Source organism: Falco cherrug, chromosome 2, assembly GCF_023634085.1.
Source record: "Falco cherrug isolate bFalChe1 chromosome 2, bFalChe1.pri, whole genome shotgun sequence".
NCBI lineage: Eukaryota > Metazoa > Chordata > Aves > Falconiformes > Falconidae > Falco > Falco cherrug.
In genome coordinates, this window is record NC_073698.1 from 31,727,399 (window position 1) to 31,745,011 (window position 17,613).

The window sequence follows — 17,613 nt, forward strand, 5'->3', positions numbered from 1 at the left end:
TCCCTACTACCTGTTTCTGCAGAGACAGGAGGAGGGCAGAGCAGCTTGACATAGCCCTGACACTGTGGTTATCCCTAGGTCAGAAAGTCTTCCTGCATTATTGCCTGGATTCACTAGAATACAGACATCTGATGTTTGCTGAAGCAAAACCCTGCAGAAGGAGGGCAGGGAAGAGCAAAAGCAGCACTGTGCAGAGGAGCGTGAGCAGTAAGAGGAATGACTCCTAAGGCGCCGTGAGCAGGAGCCAGCAAACTGCAGGTGGAGTCTCCCTTCTCCCTGAGCTAAGCCCACCTGCTCCAGCCCTGGAAGCAGAGGGCAGGTAATTCAGCTGCTGCTGTTCACTGAAAGACCGGCAGGAGATCTTGTGCAACAGGAGCAGCAAAGTGGCAGGAACCAATGCCAACCCACGTTACCAGCTGGATCCTATGCCTAGTTTAGCTGCCAAAGTCCTTTATTTGCATCACATCATCATCATCTCCATCCCCAAACCCTTGCCCGCCATTCCCAGCAGTAAGCTCTCCAAACACCACCTCTCTTACAAGAAACTGTCAGTCACAGGGACAGTCATTAAAGGGTTTCTACAAATAATATAGTTTAATTGTAACTACGGTAAAGATTTTCTATATACATTATGTTCACTGCTTAGGGTATTATAGATTTGCCATGCATGTTTTATTGCACATATAAATAGTGTACAAAGATTCATGAAGATTCTCTTTTTAGCCGTACAGGTTAAGACTGCATAAAAAAAAAAAGCTGTATTACAAAATAGTTAGAGCTATTTACTTACAGCCAACTTGAAGCAAATACCGAAAGACTATCAGGAGAAAACCAAAACTTTAATTATGAAAAAACAAGATTTGTCAAAATAATAATTACAAAGCTTCATGTTGCCATATATACATTGTAAAAAAATACTCCGGAAACCTGCATTTTATCCCTCAAGATGCAGAAATCAATATTCCTATTTTTATACTTGATCTTTGAATGCTTTTAAAATTTGATAAACTCTGACTCACTTCTTTACATTGCTCGTGCTTTTTGACAAAACAGATATTTGTGCAGCTCTGTAAAATATTAAAATACATTTTAATTTAGTGTTAAAGTGCACAGTACATTTTATAGGAAACAATATGCTAGCTGCCAATCAAAATTACAATTTAAGTCAATGTTCCCTCTACAAAATAAACGCTTTTGCTTTGGTTGAAGTAACTGGATGTTCCATGCTTACTGTATGTCTCACTGCAAGTCCACTTTCCTCCTCCTAACATGTGGCTGTCAGTACATACCAGCCCATTGGCAATCTGTGGTATTAAAACACCTGGTCTGCATTCAAATACTGTATTAACCATTAAAAATCTGCTATTGGAATACTGGTGGTTTTAAATGCAGCATCTGTGAATGTGTGTGTGTGTGTGTAACTTTGCCTAGATACATAGTAGTGACAAGTATGCATCATCTTTCCAGAAAGTCTTTATACAATAGTTCTCTCCACATTTTCTTGCTTAAATATTCAGTCCTCCCGCTGCTTTGCCTGTTTTTCTTTTACTTACGCATTTCGAACTACCTGCTTGTATGCACCACTGACCCCTGACAGCTAGCCTTCTCACCACATGCAGCGTTCCTGTCCTGCTTGCTGAAGCGACATTGCTAGCTTCTCCTATGAAAGAAAAACGGATGTTCCAGATACTGTGAGAATCGCTGTGCTGGAACTTTTTCCTCTAAAACATGTGATGTTTTAATAATAAGTTATGCTTCTAAAAATCTCTTCAAAAAATTTAAAGTAGCGGTAAGAAAAAGAACCTTATTTCCTATTGCTGACGTGGGGTTAGAGGTCTGATCCTGCAACCATTTTCACTACAGAACATTGTGCTTAATTCAAGGGAAAATGATGGAGACTATAAGGAGAGGCACTGTACCCAGCAGGTTGTATCTGGAAGATCAGGTCTTTGAGACTGCCTTTGGCAATTTTGATAATTTTATCTCCTCTTGAAGGAATCATTGGGAAAAAAAAAAAAAAGAAAAAAAAAATTTGGCTACCTGGTAAATCTTCTCATTCATGTTCTTGTGCTATTTTTTGTTCTGTAGTGCTGTAGTCTTTAAAAGAAATCAAGTTACAGTGCAAAATTATATTTCAAGACAAATGATGCTAATGCACATCGTTCATTTTGTTGTGGCAAAAGTTAGATATCTTGTGCATAGTAAAATAAGCAATCAAAAATATTTGTTCACATTTATTTTTCAAGTTTACAACCTTTTTTTTTTTTTTTTTAAACATCTATATACAAATAAAATGGGTGTGCTCTCAGTTTCAGCCAATTTAGTCATGGGGGGAAAAGTGCTACTGGAATGTAAAAAACTCCATGGAATGCAGACAAATTTTTACCCATGTTTCACAAATTCAAGAAAAAAAGAATGCCATTCCAGCTAGCTGTTCTTTTAATAAAAGCACCTATTTTGTTTGCTTTTTATCTTACATATTAGAAAACACAATTTACCGAGATCTAGAGCTACTGCACACCAAGTAGAATAAAAAATAACTAAATATTTATAATAAAATAAAGTGTTTAACCACAAAAAAGCAGTAATAAAATACAGTTTCCTAATTTACATTTTGCATCCAAAGGATGAATAACAACTCACTAATAAATAATATTTATATAAATATTTTATGTCTGGATATCTTTAAAAGGCAATAATAGCCTGAAGCAACTGCAGAAAAACCTAATGTGGTAGAAGTCTGATGTAGTCTCCCTCCTGTTGTTCCCCCAAAATGATTACAGCGATTCTTAGTTTAATAATATGAAGGTATCTTGCTGCAAGACAGCTGTGTACTCCACACATTTTTAAGAGGCAGAGAGGTGGCTGTTCTAGTAAGTACTGTACAAAGTGAGCTATAAAAGCAGCGAAGCCCCAGTTTGCTCTAGAAAATGTTTCTGTTTAGTTTCTGGTTTGTAGTTCAACGCACGTGTACAGTCTGAAAGACGATTTTGAAATCAGAAGTACAAGAATGCTCTTGGAGCATTGGAAAGCTGGGCAGTGTTTTGATTCTTGGATGGCACAGTGGAGCTGGTAACAGCAGAGATAGTAGTTTCATGTGAATAAAGGTTGTTTCAGTGTGGTTACATCTAGCAATGCTTGAACTGTTATGCTCACTTTTACCAAGCCCTTTTCTTCTAGGATGTGATGTGGTAGGCAGAGCTTCTCCTAGAAAAAGACAGAGAAAGGAGTAAAGATTAGGATACTGAATACTCACTGCAAAACCTCGCTTCACATCATCACACTTGGAACACAAAGCCCAACAAGCAGGAACCATTTCCTACTTTTAATTGAAAAGAACTTCCTGTGATTTTGGCAGAAAGTCTCTGATTTTGCTCTTAATATACCTATGAATTAGTGAGAGGAACCAACCTGTTCCGTGGTCATTACCCTATGTAAATGTCTTAACGAAGAGGGAGGGCTGGCAAAGTACACACTGAATTTTCACCTACGAAATGAGGTGTTATTACATTTAAGTGGGTTTGAGGACAAATGGCTGGTTTTATCAGTCAAAAAAGTTCTACCTCTGAGCTCTAACGGGTAGGTCTTGGTCCCAGGAGATACGCACCCTGAAAGCCACCCACTGGCATTTACAGAAAAGCGCGTATCATGTTGTGCATTCAATGGGCGAAGCATTTCATTGTGAGTACTTGGCAGCTTATTTTGAAATAGCCACAGATCAACTTTATTCCCCATAAGGACTCAGCAGTTGTGGCCAGGCTGAAACCTGCCAGCTGTCCACAGGGGCTGTTACACCAGAAGACAGGCAAACACTGTGTCTCCTACAGGTAACAAGACACCCCCCAGTGAATAATTACAGAAAGCCTTCCTCAGAGAGGCAGCCCTGTGTCATGAGAGGCTCTCTCTTTAAAAAGATGATTTTCTTAATGTAACTGGGTATTCCTGTTAATGAAATCCATGAAATTATGAAACCAGGCAGCAGGTTTATAATAAATAAATGAAAAAGCTAGACTACATCGAGTAAACCATAATTACAACTGTGAGAGTCATTGCCACAACATAGAAGCCAAAAGCATAAAGTGGGATGACAAAAATGTACAGATAGGAGAAAACCCAAACAACACTATTAAACACAAACACGTGGATACAGTGTCTGGCTCATGACATCCTTAAGCAGTGCGTGCCAGGTTGGTTTATTTTGAAAAGGTGCCATCTATGTGATCTAACCTTATGCTCTTTCCCGAAGCACCCATACACGACCATCAACAGACATGGGATACTGATATTTTTAGAAAGAGAGGGTTGCTTTGATATTCTCAGATTAAATCTCTTAGCTGTTCAATAAACTTTTAGCTTTTAAAACTACTGATGCACCTGACATTATATTTTAATTAATTGCCTGTCTTCTACTGAATATTCTTGCTTCTGTAATATAAGCTAAGGGTCTCTTATCTTTATGTAATTCATCGTCGCTTCCTCATATTCATATTGATTACATCTCCAATTTAAACATCAGTAGTGTCTTCATCCTCTCTTCTCATCACACATTTTGGTCAGTCCTAGTCCCTTCCCTGACCCATTTAAAGCCTTAAAACTAAATATAATATTCAGGATGATGGAAGCAGAACTGTACATACAAGAACAACTGTTACAGTTTTGTATCGCGTTCTGCACCTATGCTTAATTGCTTTTACCCCTCTGTTATCCAGTCTTTGCTGAGGAAATCTCCTCCAGTGGGCCACAGCTCCATCAGAACTGTACCAGTATTCAACTGCTGCTCCACTTCTTCTGATGTTTATGACTCTTTTTTTAATATTCCCTTTATGCACAACCAACACTTAGCCTGCTTAAATTTTTTGCTAAGTTCCTTACACTCCACTCCAGCCTCAATGAGAGAAAAACTGCAAAACTTACCTATTAAACTACTGAACCTAAAAAGCGAGACACGAACTATTCACAATCATGGCATCTGATACTGATAACTGTAATTTATCTGTATTTTATGTTGACATTTTATATTTACTAAAGTTGTTTTAATATTTATTAATTTATGTTTTAAAGATTTTTTAAACTTAATTTGTAATTTCTTTATTTTTTTTAGGTTTGTAGTTATAGCCCAGAACACCAAATGCTGTGGATTCCCTTCTGCACACACAGACCCAAGAAACAATTTCACACAGGTAATTTTCAAGGAGCTTGGCTGACTACGTCTGTGAGAGACGGACAGCACAGATTTCTCCACATGGAAGATGCTGCAACATTCTGGCAATCTGCTAATGCTGGGTTTCCACTCCATTGAGTTTGTGGATTCTGATTCGCATTGACCAAACAGCTGCGGCACCTGCTGCCCATTGCTGCCTGCTACCGAGGCCCCTCTGCTGGAGCTGTCTGCCCAGTCCGCACAAAGGAATATCCCCATCTTGCAGCCACTCCAGTTCATCACCCAGATTTCCATTCCAAACCTACCCTAAACTGGTCATTTAAGACACCGGGTTCTGCAGTTCATTCTTGTTTGCTCTTCTGGCTGCGATACTGACCTTCAAGTTGTCAGAGACTGTTCTCCGCAAGCTTTTATTCCTCTGGAAAAAAGTATCTTTTCCAGAGGAATATATAAATATATTCTAGGATGCAATCTCCTTAACTGATACTTGATTAGCACTGTAGTAGCTACAAAAGGAGGTAGAGATAATGATATGAAATAAAACTTAAAAAAAAACCCAACACTGAAATATTTCTACTTCAAATGTATGATTTTTACCAAACATTTAGTCAATCTAACATCTTGGGACACAGTTCATCCAAAAATCTACAATGCTCTGATTCTGTTAATTTTTAAAAAAATAACATTCATCTATTTATTGAGAATGCAAATCAGACATCTGAAGTGAAATGTTATTCTCTCCACTCTTTTCTACTCCTTTCCAGTGCCCTTGCACAGTAGGCTCTTGTGGGCCACCAAGTCTGTGCAACAGTGTGCCAATATTTCATTAGTCTTCCGTGCTAGACAAAAGGCATTGAATAGTAATGCCTGCTGAATCCAGTGTCTGAAAACTAAGTGATCAGTGTTACAAGGCTGAAGGGTAAGGACTGAATCACAAATCCCAGCCCCAAAACAACCTACCTTGCTAGGTATTTATGTTTGCGAATATTCTAAATTATTCTGTTGAAGCCAAATTTGCTGAAAAAGCCACAGTTCGAGATGCTTCCTTTAGAAAATCTTAAGTTCTAAACTTACCATTTTTGTGGCACCTTACAGCTCTCAAAGAACTGTTCTGTCATGCTTTCTTGCTAGGAATTTTGCAATTGTTTATAAGCACATTTTCACTAAAAGCATAAAGGGGGTATATGCCCCATTTCATATAAAACCCCCATCCAAAATAATTTCTCTCCTTTTAAAGACAATACGTTATCTAATTCTTTTAAATCCATTAGTAATCTGGTTTGTATAGAACAACCTCTCTCCCCCTGCTGTATTTACAAGATGCATACTCAAATAAGGAAAGCTATTTAAGGACATCTATTAAAAATAAGACTGTACAACTGTGTTCTAGGAGTGAGAAGTTTCACAGCATGTTACTTTTTTATATTATGCAAAATTTTTCATTAGCCCTTGAAACATATACAATTGACAGCCTTCTCTTATTAAGCAGAAGGTGGAACTTGGTTAATATTTCATAATTCTGCAGTTAAACATGTGGCTATGATGAACGTTCCAGAACTGACGAGACCTACACCATCTCCTAGATATGACAGGCTTCACCTTAATGTGACACAAATCAATTCTCTTATTTAAGCCCTAATCACTAACTACCTCCAAAACTTTGTTGATGGCTTTCATCAAAGCTGCCTCAAATACTTCTCAAATTACAGCTTTAGAGTCATTTACTTAATTCTTCTCAGAATAAGAAAAATCAAATCCTGCCAAGGATGGAATTCAGAGCACACTGATCATCAACTCAGCTTTCTGCGTAACAGCAGCTACCTACGGCCAAGATCCCAGGTGCCTCAGTCTGCTATTCCTGCAGCGCTGTCCATTTTCCATGCTCTGTCTCACGTTCTAACCCACTGCAGCTGCTGTCTGGAAACCACTGACAGTAGAGCTGTGAAGCTGCACGCCATGAAGATTTCAAAACTTTTCTTAAATCCTGGAATTTTGAGACAATACCAACCAATTTTGAGCCTGACCAATCAAGAGAAGAACTCACCTATGACTGAGGACACTCAACCTCACCCACTTCTCCCCACCTTTGATAGGATTTCTATCCCTTTTACATTGGTATCAAACCCGTAACACTTCAATATAGTAGTATGAATCACCTCTCTAAAAACACCCTTGTTGAAACCATCACTGAACAACCAGAAAGAGAGACATTATAACTGGCTATTAATCCTCAAGACCAGCCTAAAAATCTTGAAAAACAATTGTGGAGGGAAGAGCTGCCACTCCACTCACAGCAGCATGAATATTTCTCTTCTCCATCTACTACAACGAAGATCTATTTTTTATTTTAATGTCTTTTTTTCTTCCTAAGAACACAGAGGAACCTAATTACTTATTGTAAGCAAAGCGCTTTCTACAGGCACGTAGCTATTTTGAATGGGTAGAGGTATTTTCAAACTCATCATGAAGCAAAAGAACAAGCTCCTTTTGATGAAGAAAAAAAAAAAAAAGGTACGAAAAGGAGGCAGCAGCCAGGAGGCTGAGTCACAAAGCAACACAAAAAGACAGTACAACAGGTGTACCCACAAACATAGACGTGTGCACGTGCTTGGCAAAGCAAGTTTCTAATCCTGGAACAAAGCATCTGATTTAGATGGTGTAGAAGAAAACCAGGAATACACAAGGACACTAATCCCACAAGGATAAGTGACACACTACACACACATATCTATTTGCTTTGACATCAGGTGACTTCAAAGTCAAGACAACTGTTTGAATTGGTTTATGCTTAGGCAAGCAGCTTGGCAATTCAGATACAGTAGTATTAATCAAAAAAGTAATTATTTTCATTATGTCAAATGGGCAAGTAGTGAAATGACCACATCATAACAACAGCAGGGCCCAGCTGTATTTGTTAGCAAAACCACAGAGCAATGGAATTGTACAATTTGGCAAGAGCCTTTATCTTTATTCCTTGTATTTGTAGGATATGGGATTTCAGATCTGGAGGTGAAAGAGACAATATATTCACAAAACAATGAAATACGGGAATGCATAGTTTCTCCAAGGACAAGTTAAAACAGTAAGTCATGTAATGCCCATCATTTACTATTTGGAGCCAACTACTCTGAAATAGGAAGTCAGTGAAAGAAACATCAGGGTCTTATTAAGTAAACTTATATGAAATTTTGTTAGGTCAAGGCCAAGTTTTCTTTCTAAAGAGCTGAAAATATAGAAAATATTTACTTTTTCACATATCTAAGGGAATTTGAAATTATGTCTTTTTATACATTTTTTCTTAACTACTATTACTGATGATGTCTGTATATGCCCTGAAGATACTATTTGAGGTGCAAAAGAAAAAAGCAGAAGATAAAAAAAGCACAGTAATTCAGGTTATAGGTAGATTTCATGATTCTTTTCTTTTAATTTCTGATTGAGAGATTAGTATATTTTGTAAAGTATACACATGACTAGACTTGAAAAAGCAAAAAAAAAAAGGAACAAAACCCAGACCTTCAATACTGGAGCTACAATTCTGTATTTGGAGTCGTAGCCAGTTCGATGCCTAAATATGTGCATCTTCTGAATATGTAATAAATTGCATATATTTACAAAACTGTATTTTTTTGTATGGCAGGCTTTGGACCCTTTTACAGATTCTGGCCTTGAGCCATAAAATTTTAAAAGTAGACCGTATATTTTGCCAAAATGCTTCAGTTTCATTATAACATGCTAAGAAAACAGTGACCTGAAACTGCAAGGAACAAAAAACTTAATAAAGACAGAGACACACGAAACAGTGAGAGAAAATATATACTCACAGGGGAAATATCAATTATACCATTACCTTAGATATTAAATTCTGAGAGATGATGTGAAGGAATGAAAGTGTTTTGTATCGAAGTAGAATGGGTCATTACCTTAAAGCAAGTTTATACTGCTCCTTCTGCATAATGCAGCTTATGTGCTAGAAATGCAGGAAATTGCAAAGGTTTACAAAACCTGCTCTACTGTTTTTTCTAAACCCGCACCTAGGACCGCTTTCATTATTTTTATATATATATATATAATTTTTTTTTTGTAGCAGTAATAAAATGCTAAGAATACTTCTTTTTGTGAGAAAAGATTACTTGGCAATAATTTGGAAACTTATTAATGTATACAAAATAGAACACTGGATATTTGCCCAGGTCTAATTCAATCCCCATTCACATTACATGTAAGTTTCAGAAAACCTACTAGGAACACAATAGAATCCATATGCAGCTTTCAGCTGCAAAAGCTTCCTAATAGACAAGAAATAGGCATTTGAAGACTACTACACTGCACTTGAAGATATTTATCTGTTTTCTTGTTCAAGGAAAAAGAAAGCCAAATCCTCACATCAAAATGCCATTTGTAATACAGTGCAAACACATTTTACCTGCATGTATATCCACTACAATATGTATTTATTACTTTATTGCAGTATGGATAAGATTACCTCCACAGGACAAAAGAGAAGTCAGTATGCTGGGCAGAGTACAGATTGGAGTAGATCAATTTATGAAGAAATCAGTTTGAAAATCTCTGATTATTTTCTCCCAATAGAAAAAAAAAACTGAATGGGGAAAGAAATGGGGGAGCAAATATTATTCATGTTATCAATGAATATGTGGGTGATCTACAATGTACACTGTTTTCAAACCCAAGGTCATCAACTCAATCACGTGACTGGCTGTGCGTGGTAAGTACCAATTGTATATAACTGAATGTCTCAATATTGGTATCTCCTCAAAGGTGAAGAACCACCAGTCAGCTGAAACGTTAAGTTTCCCAAGGACTAAAGCCACAAGAACAGCAGCACAGAAACAGGACTCTGCATTTAGCAAATAAGCCATTAGATTAATGAGCTACTTCTATGTTTTAGTTTCCACCTCCCCATTTAGTGGGAGAATTACTGGCTTCAGGGGTGGGCAGACATATTTTTCACATTCGCATTATGTTTGAAATATATTTTGAGAAACATTACTATATGCACACTTAGGAGAAATGTAAGGGTACATATTATTGTTCTTTACCCTCTAAGATTTATGTATATTTGGAAGTTTTAACAATAACCAGAAAAAAATACGAAACCGGATAAGCTTCATGTACGGTAGTAAGGCTGTGCTTGTCATGAAGCAAGTATGCTCGTTTTTCACAGTCCGGTTCAAGATGGCTTCAACTCCATAACTACAAGAAAGTGAAGAAAGTACTTGTAATGTTACACTAGTTACTGTATATTATCATAGTTGAGAACAGTGAGAAAATGTACTCTAAGTAACTAAAAGACAACTCTGTTTGCATAGTAAGCATTTGTAAAGTTAAAACTTTGGACAAGTTTGAGAGTTACGTGTCATTATGACTGGGACCTGTCAGTTGGTCTACATTGGCACAACAGTCTCTAACCCAGTGTCTAGTTTGATGAAACACTCAAAAACACTGAAGACATGAACTTCCATTTCTGTAGACTGGAAATGCAAGACACAGTGATCTGCTACTTCTCCCACCTCCCTCCCAAAGCTGGTGGATACAGTGGATAATCAGATACAATATTAGACAATAAGACAGATGTGTACTATTGGATGGTAGCAACAGCTTTGACCACCCAATTATCTAATTTCAAAAATGTTAAAATATACTGATACATGCAGATTGGTCCTATATAAGGAGTGGCACAACACAAAGCATTGACAGGAGACCTGTTTACCACTTACGGGAGCCGGAGTAATATCCCAGCCCTAGAGAAGACATCACTTTTGTCTCAAATACCAACACTGGATTATAAGGAATCATACAGTTGATAGATTCTGTACTGATTCAACCTTTACGTCACTTTCTCAGTTTCACCAGAAAAGCAACTTTGTTAAAACAAGGCAACCAAATAAAGACAAAGATCTGCTGAAAGTGGAAGCTTAAATGTCAGGCTCTGACCCTGAGTAAGCAAGTGTCCGGTGTTGGACTCACTGAAACCAGACACACCGTTAAAAGACAGGCATGTGCAGGATGAGGGCACAGGTCTATAGCTACACACCCTTCTCCTCAAGCGTAGAGACCCTAGAAGCACTCACTGAACTCATGCCTGGTGGCAGAAGACACTCTCTACAATAGACCTGTTATATGTATGCACTAGAAGCTGCTAGACACCAAACCCTTTAAAAACATTGGATTTACCCATAGTCTGGAATTAATTTTTCCATTTTAAAGTATCTAATTATACATTTCATCCTTTTTATATATGTATATATATATCTATATTTGAGCCATAGACCCCAGGAATAGAACCTGAATTTTTAAATAAAATTTTACAAGTATCTATGGAATGGGGATATTTATAGTATAGCACTAAATCATAACCATATGGACAGAATAATCAGTAACATACATGCTGTTATGCTAGTTATCCTCTAAAGGTCTATAGGTAATTTTTTCAGATACTAGGCAGTGAGAAATGAGTGTATGTATTTAACATACACAAAACTGAGATCCTTTGGTTAGCCAGCCTGAGACCGAATTACAAATATACTCAACAGCATCGAGGTCAATATTGCAGTGTCAATTATAGGTTTATATTCAAGGTTTTGTATTTTGCAATCAATTTTAATTTGTATACTTCATGTTGATAAGTATTTTAAAAAAATATTTATAAAACTTGAATAAGACAATATATATATTTAGATGAACAGAACACAGGAAGGGAAATGGAGGTCATCAGTCCAGCACTCTAACCACAGGCAGAGTTCAAACACCAAAACGCCTCGAGGCTAATGTTTGTTTAACCTATTCTTTAAAACCTCCTAGGATGGAAAATCTAGAGTGTTCCCAGATGATCTGTTTTTTTAGCTAAGTTGTCTTTGTTACATTCATTACACAAACAAACAAACATTACCTGCATTTTCACAGGTGATGAAACAGACAAGATAGTGACAGACTTGCTTGACGTCACACATAAGAATGGCAGATACAGGGATCTAACAGCTTATCCTCAAACTGTCTAATTGTATCACACTGTACTCCACAATCTTAATCCTGAAACATTCTAAAGTCCTTTGCGTATTATGGGTTGCTCATACCCACTACTAATTTACAATCATCTTTGGGGTATTACAGCAAGTGTTTAAAAGCAGTTCAACACTGCTTTGTGCAACAGAAGAAAAAGATTATCCTATGGAATCTGGAGGAAAACAAAATGTAAGTAGGAAAACGTCACTACTCCAGTATGGAATTTAATTGGAACAATAAAGATGACCAACAATCTTTAAAGTTACAGTACTCTTATTAATCTAAAGGATTAAAAATTAACAGTAATTTCAAAGCTAGTTCTCCAAGTGCTCTTAACACAATGTACGTTGAGATAATTGGCATCAACTCAGAAAATACTATCATCTGTTGAAGTGCCACCTCAGTTGCTTCAATACCTGCAGCATTCTTGGATCTTCACAAAAAGTAAGAGGCTCGGTTCCATTTCTCTTGTGATACACATCTAGCCTAGACCCAAAACGGGGATAAGAGTAGCATCACTGCTTTAACACATTTAATGTGTAGTCTAGGCAACATAAAAGAAAACAAACTATAAATAAAGAGGTACATAAGCTCTTAAACTAGAGCTGGAGGGGACAGAAGAGATGGGACTCGCCTTCAAGATGCTACTCCCTCTCTCCCCTATATCAAGAGATTAATAAAGATATTACACGGAAGGGAAGCAAGGGAAAGGGAGAAGTTCGCAAGACAAAGGAAGGAAATTAAGTACCTGTAATTTGTCAGAGACAAAGCAGAAAGTTTGTGTGCACATGCGAACAGGTTATGCTGTTAGCACATTCCAGTGATAAGTTATATACATCAAGACTATAAAAAGTATGTGAAAAAGACAAAAGCCTATTAGATCCCAGGAGCGAAAGGTAGAAGTTGATTGTGGGGTTTTCTCCCCGAGGGCGAGCAGAGTGTCAACAGTCTTTCGAATGTGACGAATATCCGACTGCAGGATGTCATACGGAGAGCAGAGGTCAGCCTATCCCGAAGGGCAGCCATTAGAACAGAAAAAAACAGTGCATAAAATTAAAAATAGAAAAATAGAAAGATATTGATAAATAAGTTATCATAATATTCTAGCATAAACATGTAGGAATAGTTTCTTCCTAGTACTGCCTTAGTCACTAGACATCCAAGCTTTCTTTTATTTCCTCTAAATACTGAAGCTATCATATAATATCAGAATGTTATGATAGAAAAGCTCAGGCCTTCAAATCCTTTCAAAATTATGCCCAGATACACAAGGGTGAGAAGGTGCATGGGATCCACTTACTCCAATGAGATCTGCACACCTTTGTCCACCTGGGCTTTATTCAAATGCTTAAATGGAACCAGTTCTAAAATCTAACTTACATAATAGCAAACAGTGGGTTAGAAAGCTGTTAAAAGCACAAGCAGCAGCAACATGAAGTCTCAAGAAAAAGGACTTAAAGAAATTGTCAGAAGTATGCAAAATTCTCTATGATAATAATCTAAAACTTGGTATTCAAATATCACCTTAAACAATTCACTGGGATGGAAACTGAAAAAGTCAATGTAGCATTTACTAGACTTAATTTTAATAAAGTTTCTAAACTGAAAAATTTGACACTAAATTCCCTAGGTAGCATTTTAAGTTATCAGCAGGCTAGATACCCATACATTTTTGGGAAAGTATCAATGACTTCATGTAGCCATTTACTCTCGACTAGCTATACAAGATGAAGTGTAATATGTAATAATAATATTAATATGCACACATAATATCTAACATTAAAATAAAACTAAGCAACAACTAGTACTTTCAAAACGCAATGTATGATATAACATTTCACACTGCAAATGAGGCCTTACTATCAGAGATGGTGAATACTTACTGAATAAAATGACACAAAGAAAGAGATCCCCTGTTTCAGAGGAACACTATGTTTCTTTAGTAGCTTTTCAGTCTCACTTGCTTAAGGAACTGACAGCACACCCAATAAATGAAGACATGGAAATTCAGATGTCTGTTTTCTGTTAGTGCAAAGTTTCAAGGTCTAGTTGGCAATAAATCAAACTTCAAAATATTTAAAAGGCCCTTGTATTCTGAAAAGTGACTAGCAAAACTGGAAGTCAGAACTGTCATTCATACACAAGAAAAAAATTATTATTATTTTCTTTTTCTTTTTTTGCTTACCATGACTGGTTCTAGCTTTAACAGAAATTAAAAGCTGCAAAATTTTAGTGTTGTTACTTAGACCAGCAGACAAAGAGAGGGGTAAAACCACCCTGCCTAGCAAAAACACTGCTATTTTAACTGTCATTTTTCAGAACTTTTTTCAACTTAAAATTCATTTAATAATGAAGTTCAATGCAACTCTATATGGATTTTTCTAAAGGATGAAAACTCACACACAGAATAAAATAGGCTGATCTTGTTTAAAAATGGGATAGGTCTAGTACTGTATTCAAGAACATCTACAGCCACAAGCTGCTTACCAGAGAAACTAGTTTTAGGGCAAACAAACTACTTGCGACTATCAACTATGTAATATATATTGCACTTTTACCAAAGACACCAATAGACCCAGCTGGGTTAATTTTAGAACAGCATACAAGACTCAATTCCTACTTGTTGCAAATACATCCCAAAAATAAATATCTAAGATGCATTGAGGTGAAATTCAGATTAACAAAATGTCAGAACAAACATTTCCCTCTGCCCCCCCCCCCCCAAAAAAAAAAACCCCAAACCCACAAAAACCCAACAACCAAACCAACAACTAAAACCCCACCAAAATCCAAGTTCCTACTGCAGTCAAATGGAGAAGGAAGTAATTTCAGAGTTAAAGAATGACAGCTGGTAATGGGTTGAATTTTTACAGAGTGAAGAACTTGCTAAGCAGAGATTAACATACTGAGCAGTGTACAGAAGCCAGTGTACAAAACCAGCCAACACATGCAGTAGGAATTTCCTATGGGAACTGCCATGCTGTGCTTTAGTGAAATTCAGTGAAACCTGGGGAAATCTGAGAAGTGTCTGATCATTTTTGCTTATTTTTGTGTGTTCTGTGACAATGGATAATTTGTTGTTACATTCACATCTTATTAAGTAAAATGTTCATATTGTATGTATCTCAAACTTCTGTAATGTAACTCTAGATAAAAACAATCCAACAGCTTTTCATTAATGGTGAATGTATTTCCATTTAAGTTACCAGAATTTTACAGAAGCTGTGAAATTAAAATACCAAACTAAAACACAACATCATGAAATAGTGAAAAAGTACATGACCCCCACCAAGTCTCAGAAGACAACCACCCACCCATCACAAGCACTGCCCTTCTCATTTAGGAGACTGAAATTATTACTACTAAGAACTTTTTAGTTCTTATATACGTATAAATACATATTCTTAATCACTATGTTTATGGACTGATTTTTTATGTCTATGAAGCTATGTAATTAAATCATACAGCTGCCAAAATCATGCACGCAGAATAAGCACAGTAAGTCAGAAGTGGAATGACAAAAGCATAACCAGCTATTTGTGTGTACAAACCACCCTCATTCTAGACGCTCCTGCAGTGACTGTGAACAACATTTCAAAAACCAACCTCCTCAAATTTTGACTCTGGTAAAAAAAAGGCAAGAGTAAGTTTGCATAAGTGCATTAAAGAAAGAATGAAGTCTCTAGGGCATATGCACTATACTCAAAACACAAACTAAAGGGACCTCAGAATTACGTTTTCAGTACTCCAGCTGACAGCAGACCGAACCACTTAACCCCACACTGTAGGCCAAATAGTGTACATCACCGAGCCCAGAACAGAAGGGTGGAGGAAAGGAGTCATACCTGATAAAACTTACTGCAACTTCATGGATGTCTCATGATGAAACTATGGAGAAGTAACTGATTATGTGAATTGATCAGACGACAAGCATAAGTGGTAATGAAAATATACCTTGCATTAAAGCGAGAAACATGATTACCAGTTGAGCAACTCATAGGTGGATAGAAGGTAAAACACCTGACACACTCTGCTTGGTCGCTTTTTTAACTTTGTTCTGCCAGTTTTAGCATACAAAAGCCTCCTGGTTTTTTCTGTTTGTTTTACTTAACTGGCAATTCCTACACTAACACAAGTCATGCCAATTTTTAGAATAATTCCGGCTGACACTGGAATACAGTGGACCTAGTTTTCAGAGACGGTGTTGAGACACAGTAACAGCTCCTGTTTGCAGGACTCAAAAGTCACAGGAAAGGGCGCAGCTAAGCTTTTTGTGATCTGAATCTTCGTACGATGATTTGAGATCCAAAAAGCCATTTCTTACCATCACATTCCTTTTTGTTCAGTATGTGTACACCAAGTAGCTGATTGAAAATTGAGAGGTGAGGCAGAAGTCTCTTCATTCCCACTCGAGAAATAACTTATCCCACTAAATTGTGCTGCACCATTACTTAGCATGCTGGAACACAGAAGCTCAATAAACCATGCTGTAACAACTAGCTATGAAAGATCTCATTTTATCACTACCTTTTATCATTTTATCAATTACCATTCTAGTGTTAATCATGATAACATGTCTATCTTTTTTTCAAGCTACATGAAGACTGACAAGATGTGTCTGTGTATGTGGGGAAAGACTGTCTCCTTTTCTTAAAAATAACTCTACTTAATTTCTCTGACCTGAAGAGAACCCGTAAAGGGCAAAAGATGGTCAAGTGCCTAAACTTTTAAAACACTACATTAGTGTAAGTTGCAGACCATAAAAATTGTGTCTTTGTAAAAAGATAGCTTGTGCATTTGAGCTTACATTGAAAATACTTTGTTTAATTTCTTTTTTTACAAATTGCTTAGAAGGTCATACTTTTGATATTCTATATTTGTTTGTGATTGAGAGCTAGAAGATATGCAGACCAAAACTTACAACTTTTACCTTGCAAATAACATACTGCATTTACAGTTTTGTTTTGGTCTAAATCTCACTTGAAATAAAGTAAAATTCAGCTCACCATAAATCAATTACTTTTTGCCTTTTGACAAGAACATTTGTTAACATGATTATATGTGCATAAGAAAAAATGGTCTGCAATATGGATTACCAAGAATAGCAGCTACCAATAATGAAAGCCAAAGCTTAAGTTATTGATTTACAGGTTGAAATGGGAAAGCCTATTACTTTGATACTATTATGAATACATATATATATATATATATACACACACGCGCTACTAGTATGATTCTCATGTGGCAACTGACAAGTTGAAGAAATGTATACAAATACTTTCATCTTAATTTATGTATATCATTACTGGTTTTATGAAAGAGCAGTTGAAACCAAAATACTTTTTTAACTGACATACTTTACATAACTTTACATACATATTCATGTGATAACAATTCAGATTCTCTTGATTGTTTTTAATACATTT

General features: G+C 36.6%; 1 protein-coding gene across 8 annotated transcripts in view; it reads right to left on the reverse strand.

The window, feature by feature from the left end:
* Positions 1-567: 567 nt before the first annotated feature.
* Positions 568-17,613, reverse strand: part of LRCH1 (leucine rich repeats and calponin homology domain containing 1) — a 133,293-nt gene continuing 116,247 nt past the window's right edge. For 6 of the 8 annotated variants that reach the window (XR_008731060.1, XR_008731059.1, XR_008731058.1 and 3 more), the window contains 2 exons: positions 12,936-13,193; positions 3,094-3,207 (listed from right to left, as the gene is read on the reverse strand). Coding sequence is in view for 2 of the 8 variants with exons in the window: in XM_055702976.1 (XP_055558951.1) it covers positions 3,094-3,207 (114 nt within the window). In the remaining 6 variants the exon portion in view is untranslated. Of the gene's footprint in view, positions 3,208-12,935; positions 13,194-17,613 lie in introns of all 8 variants that reach the window. The other 2 variants (XM_055702976.1, XM_055702977.1) reach the window with 1 other exon arrangement.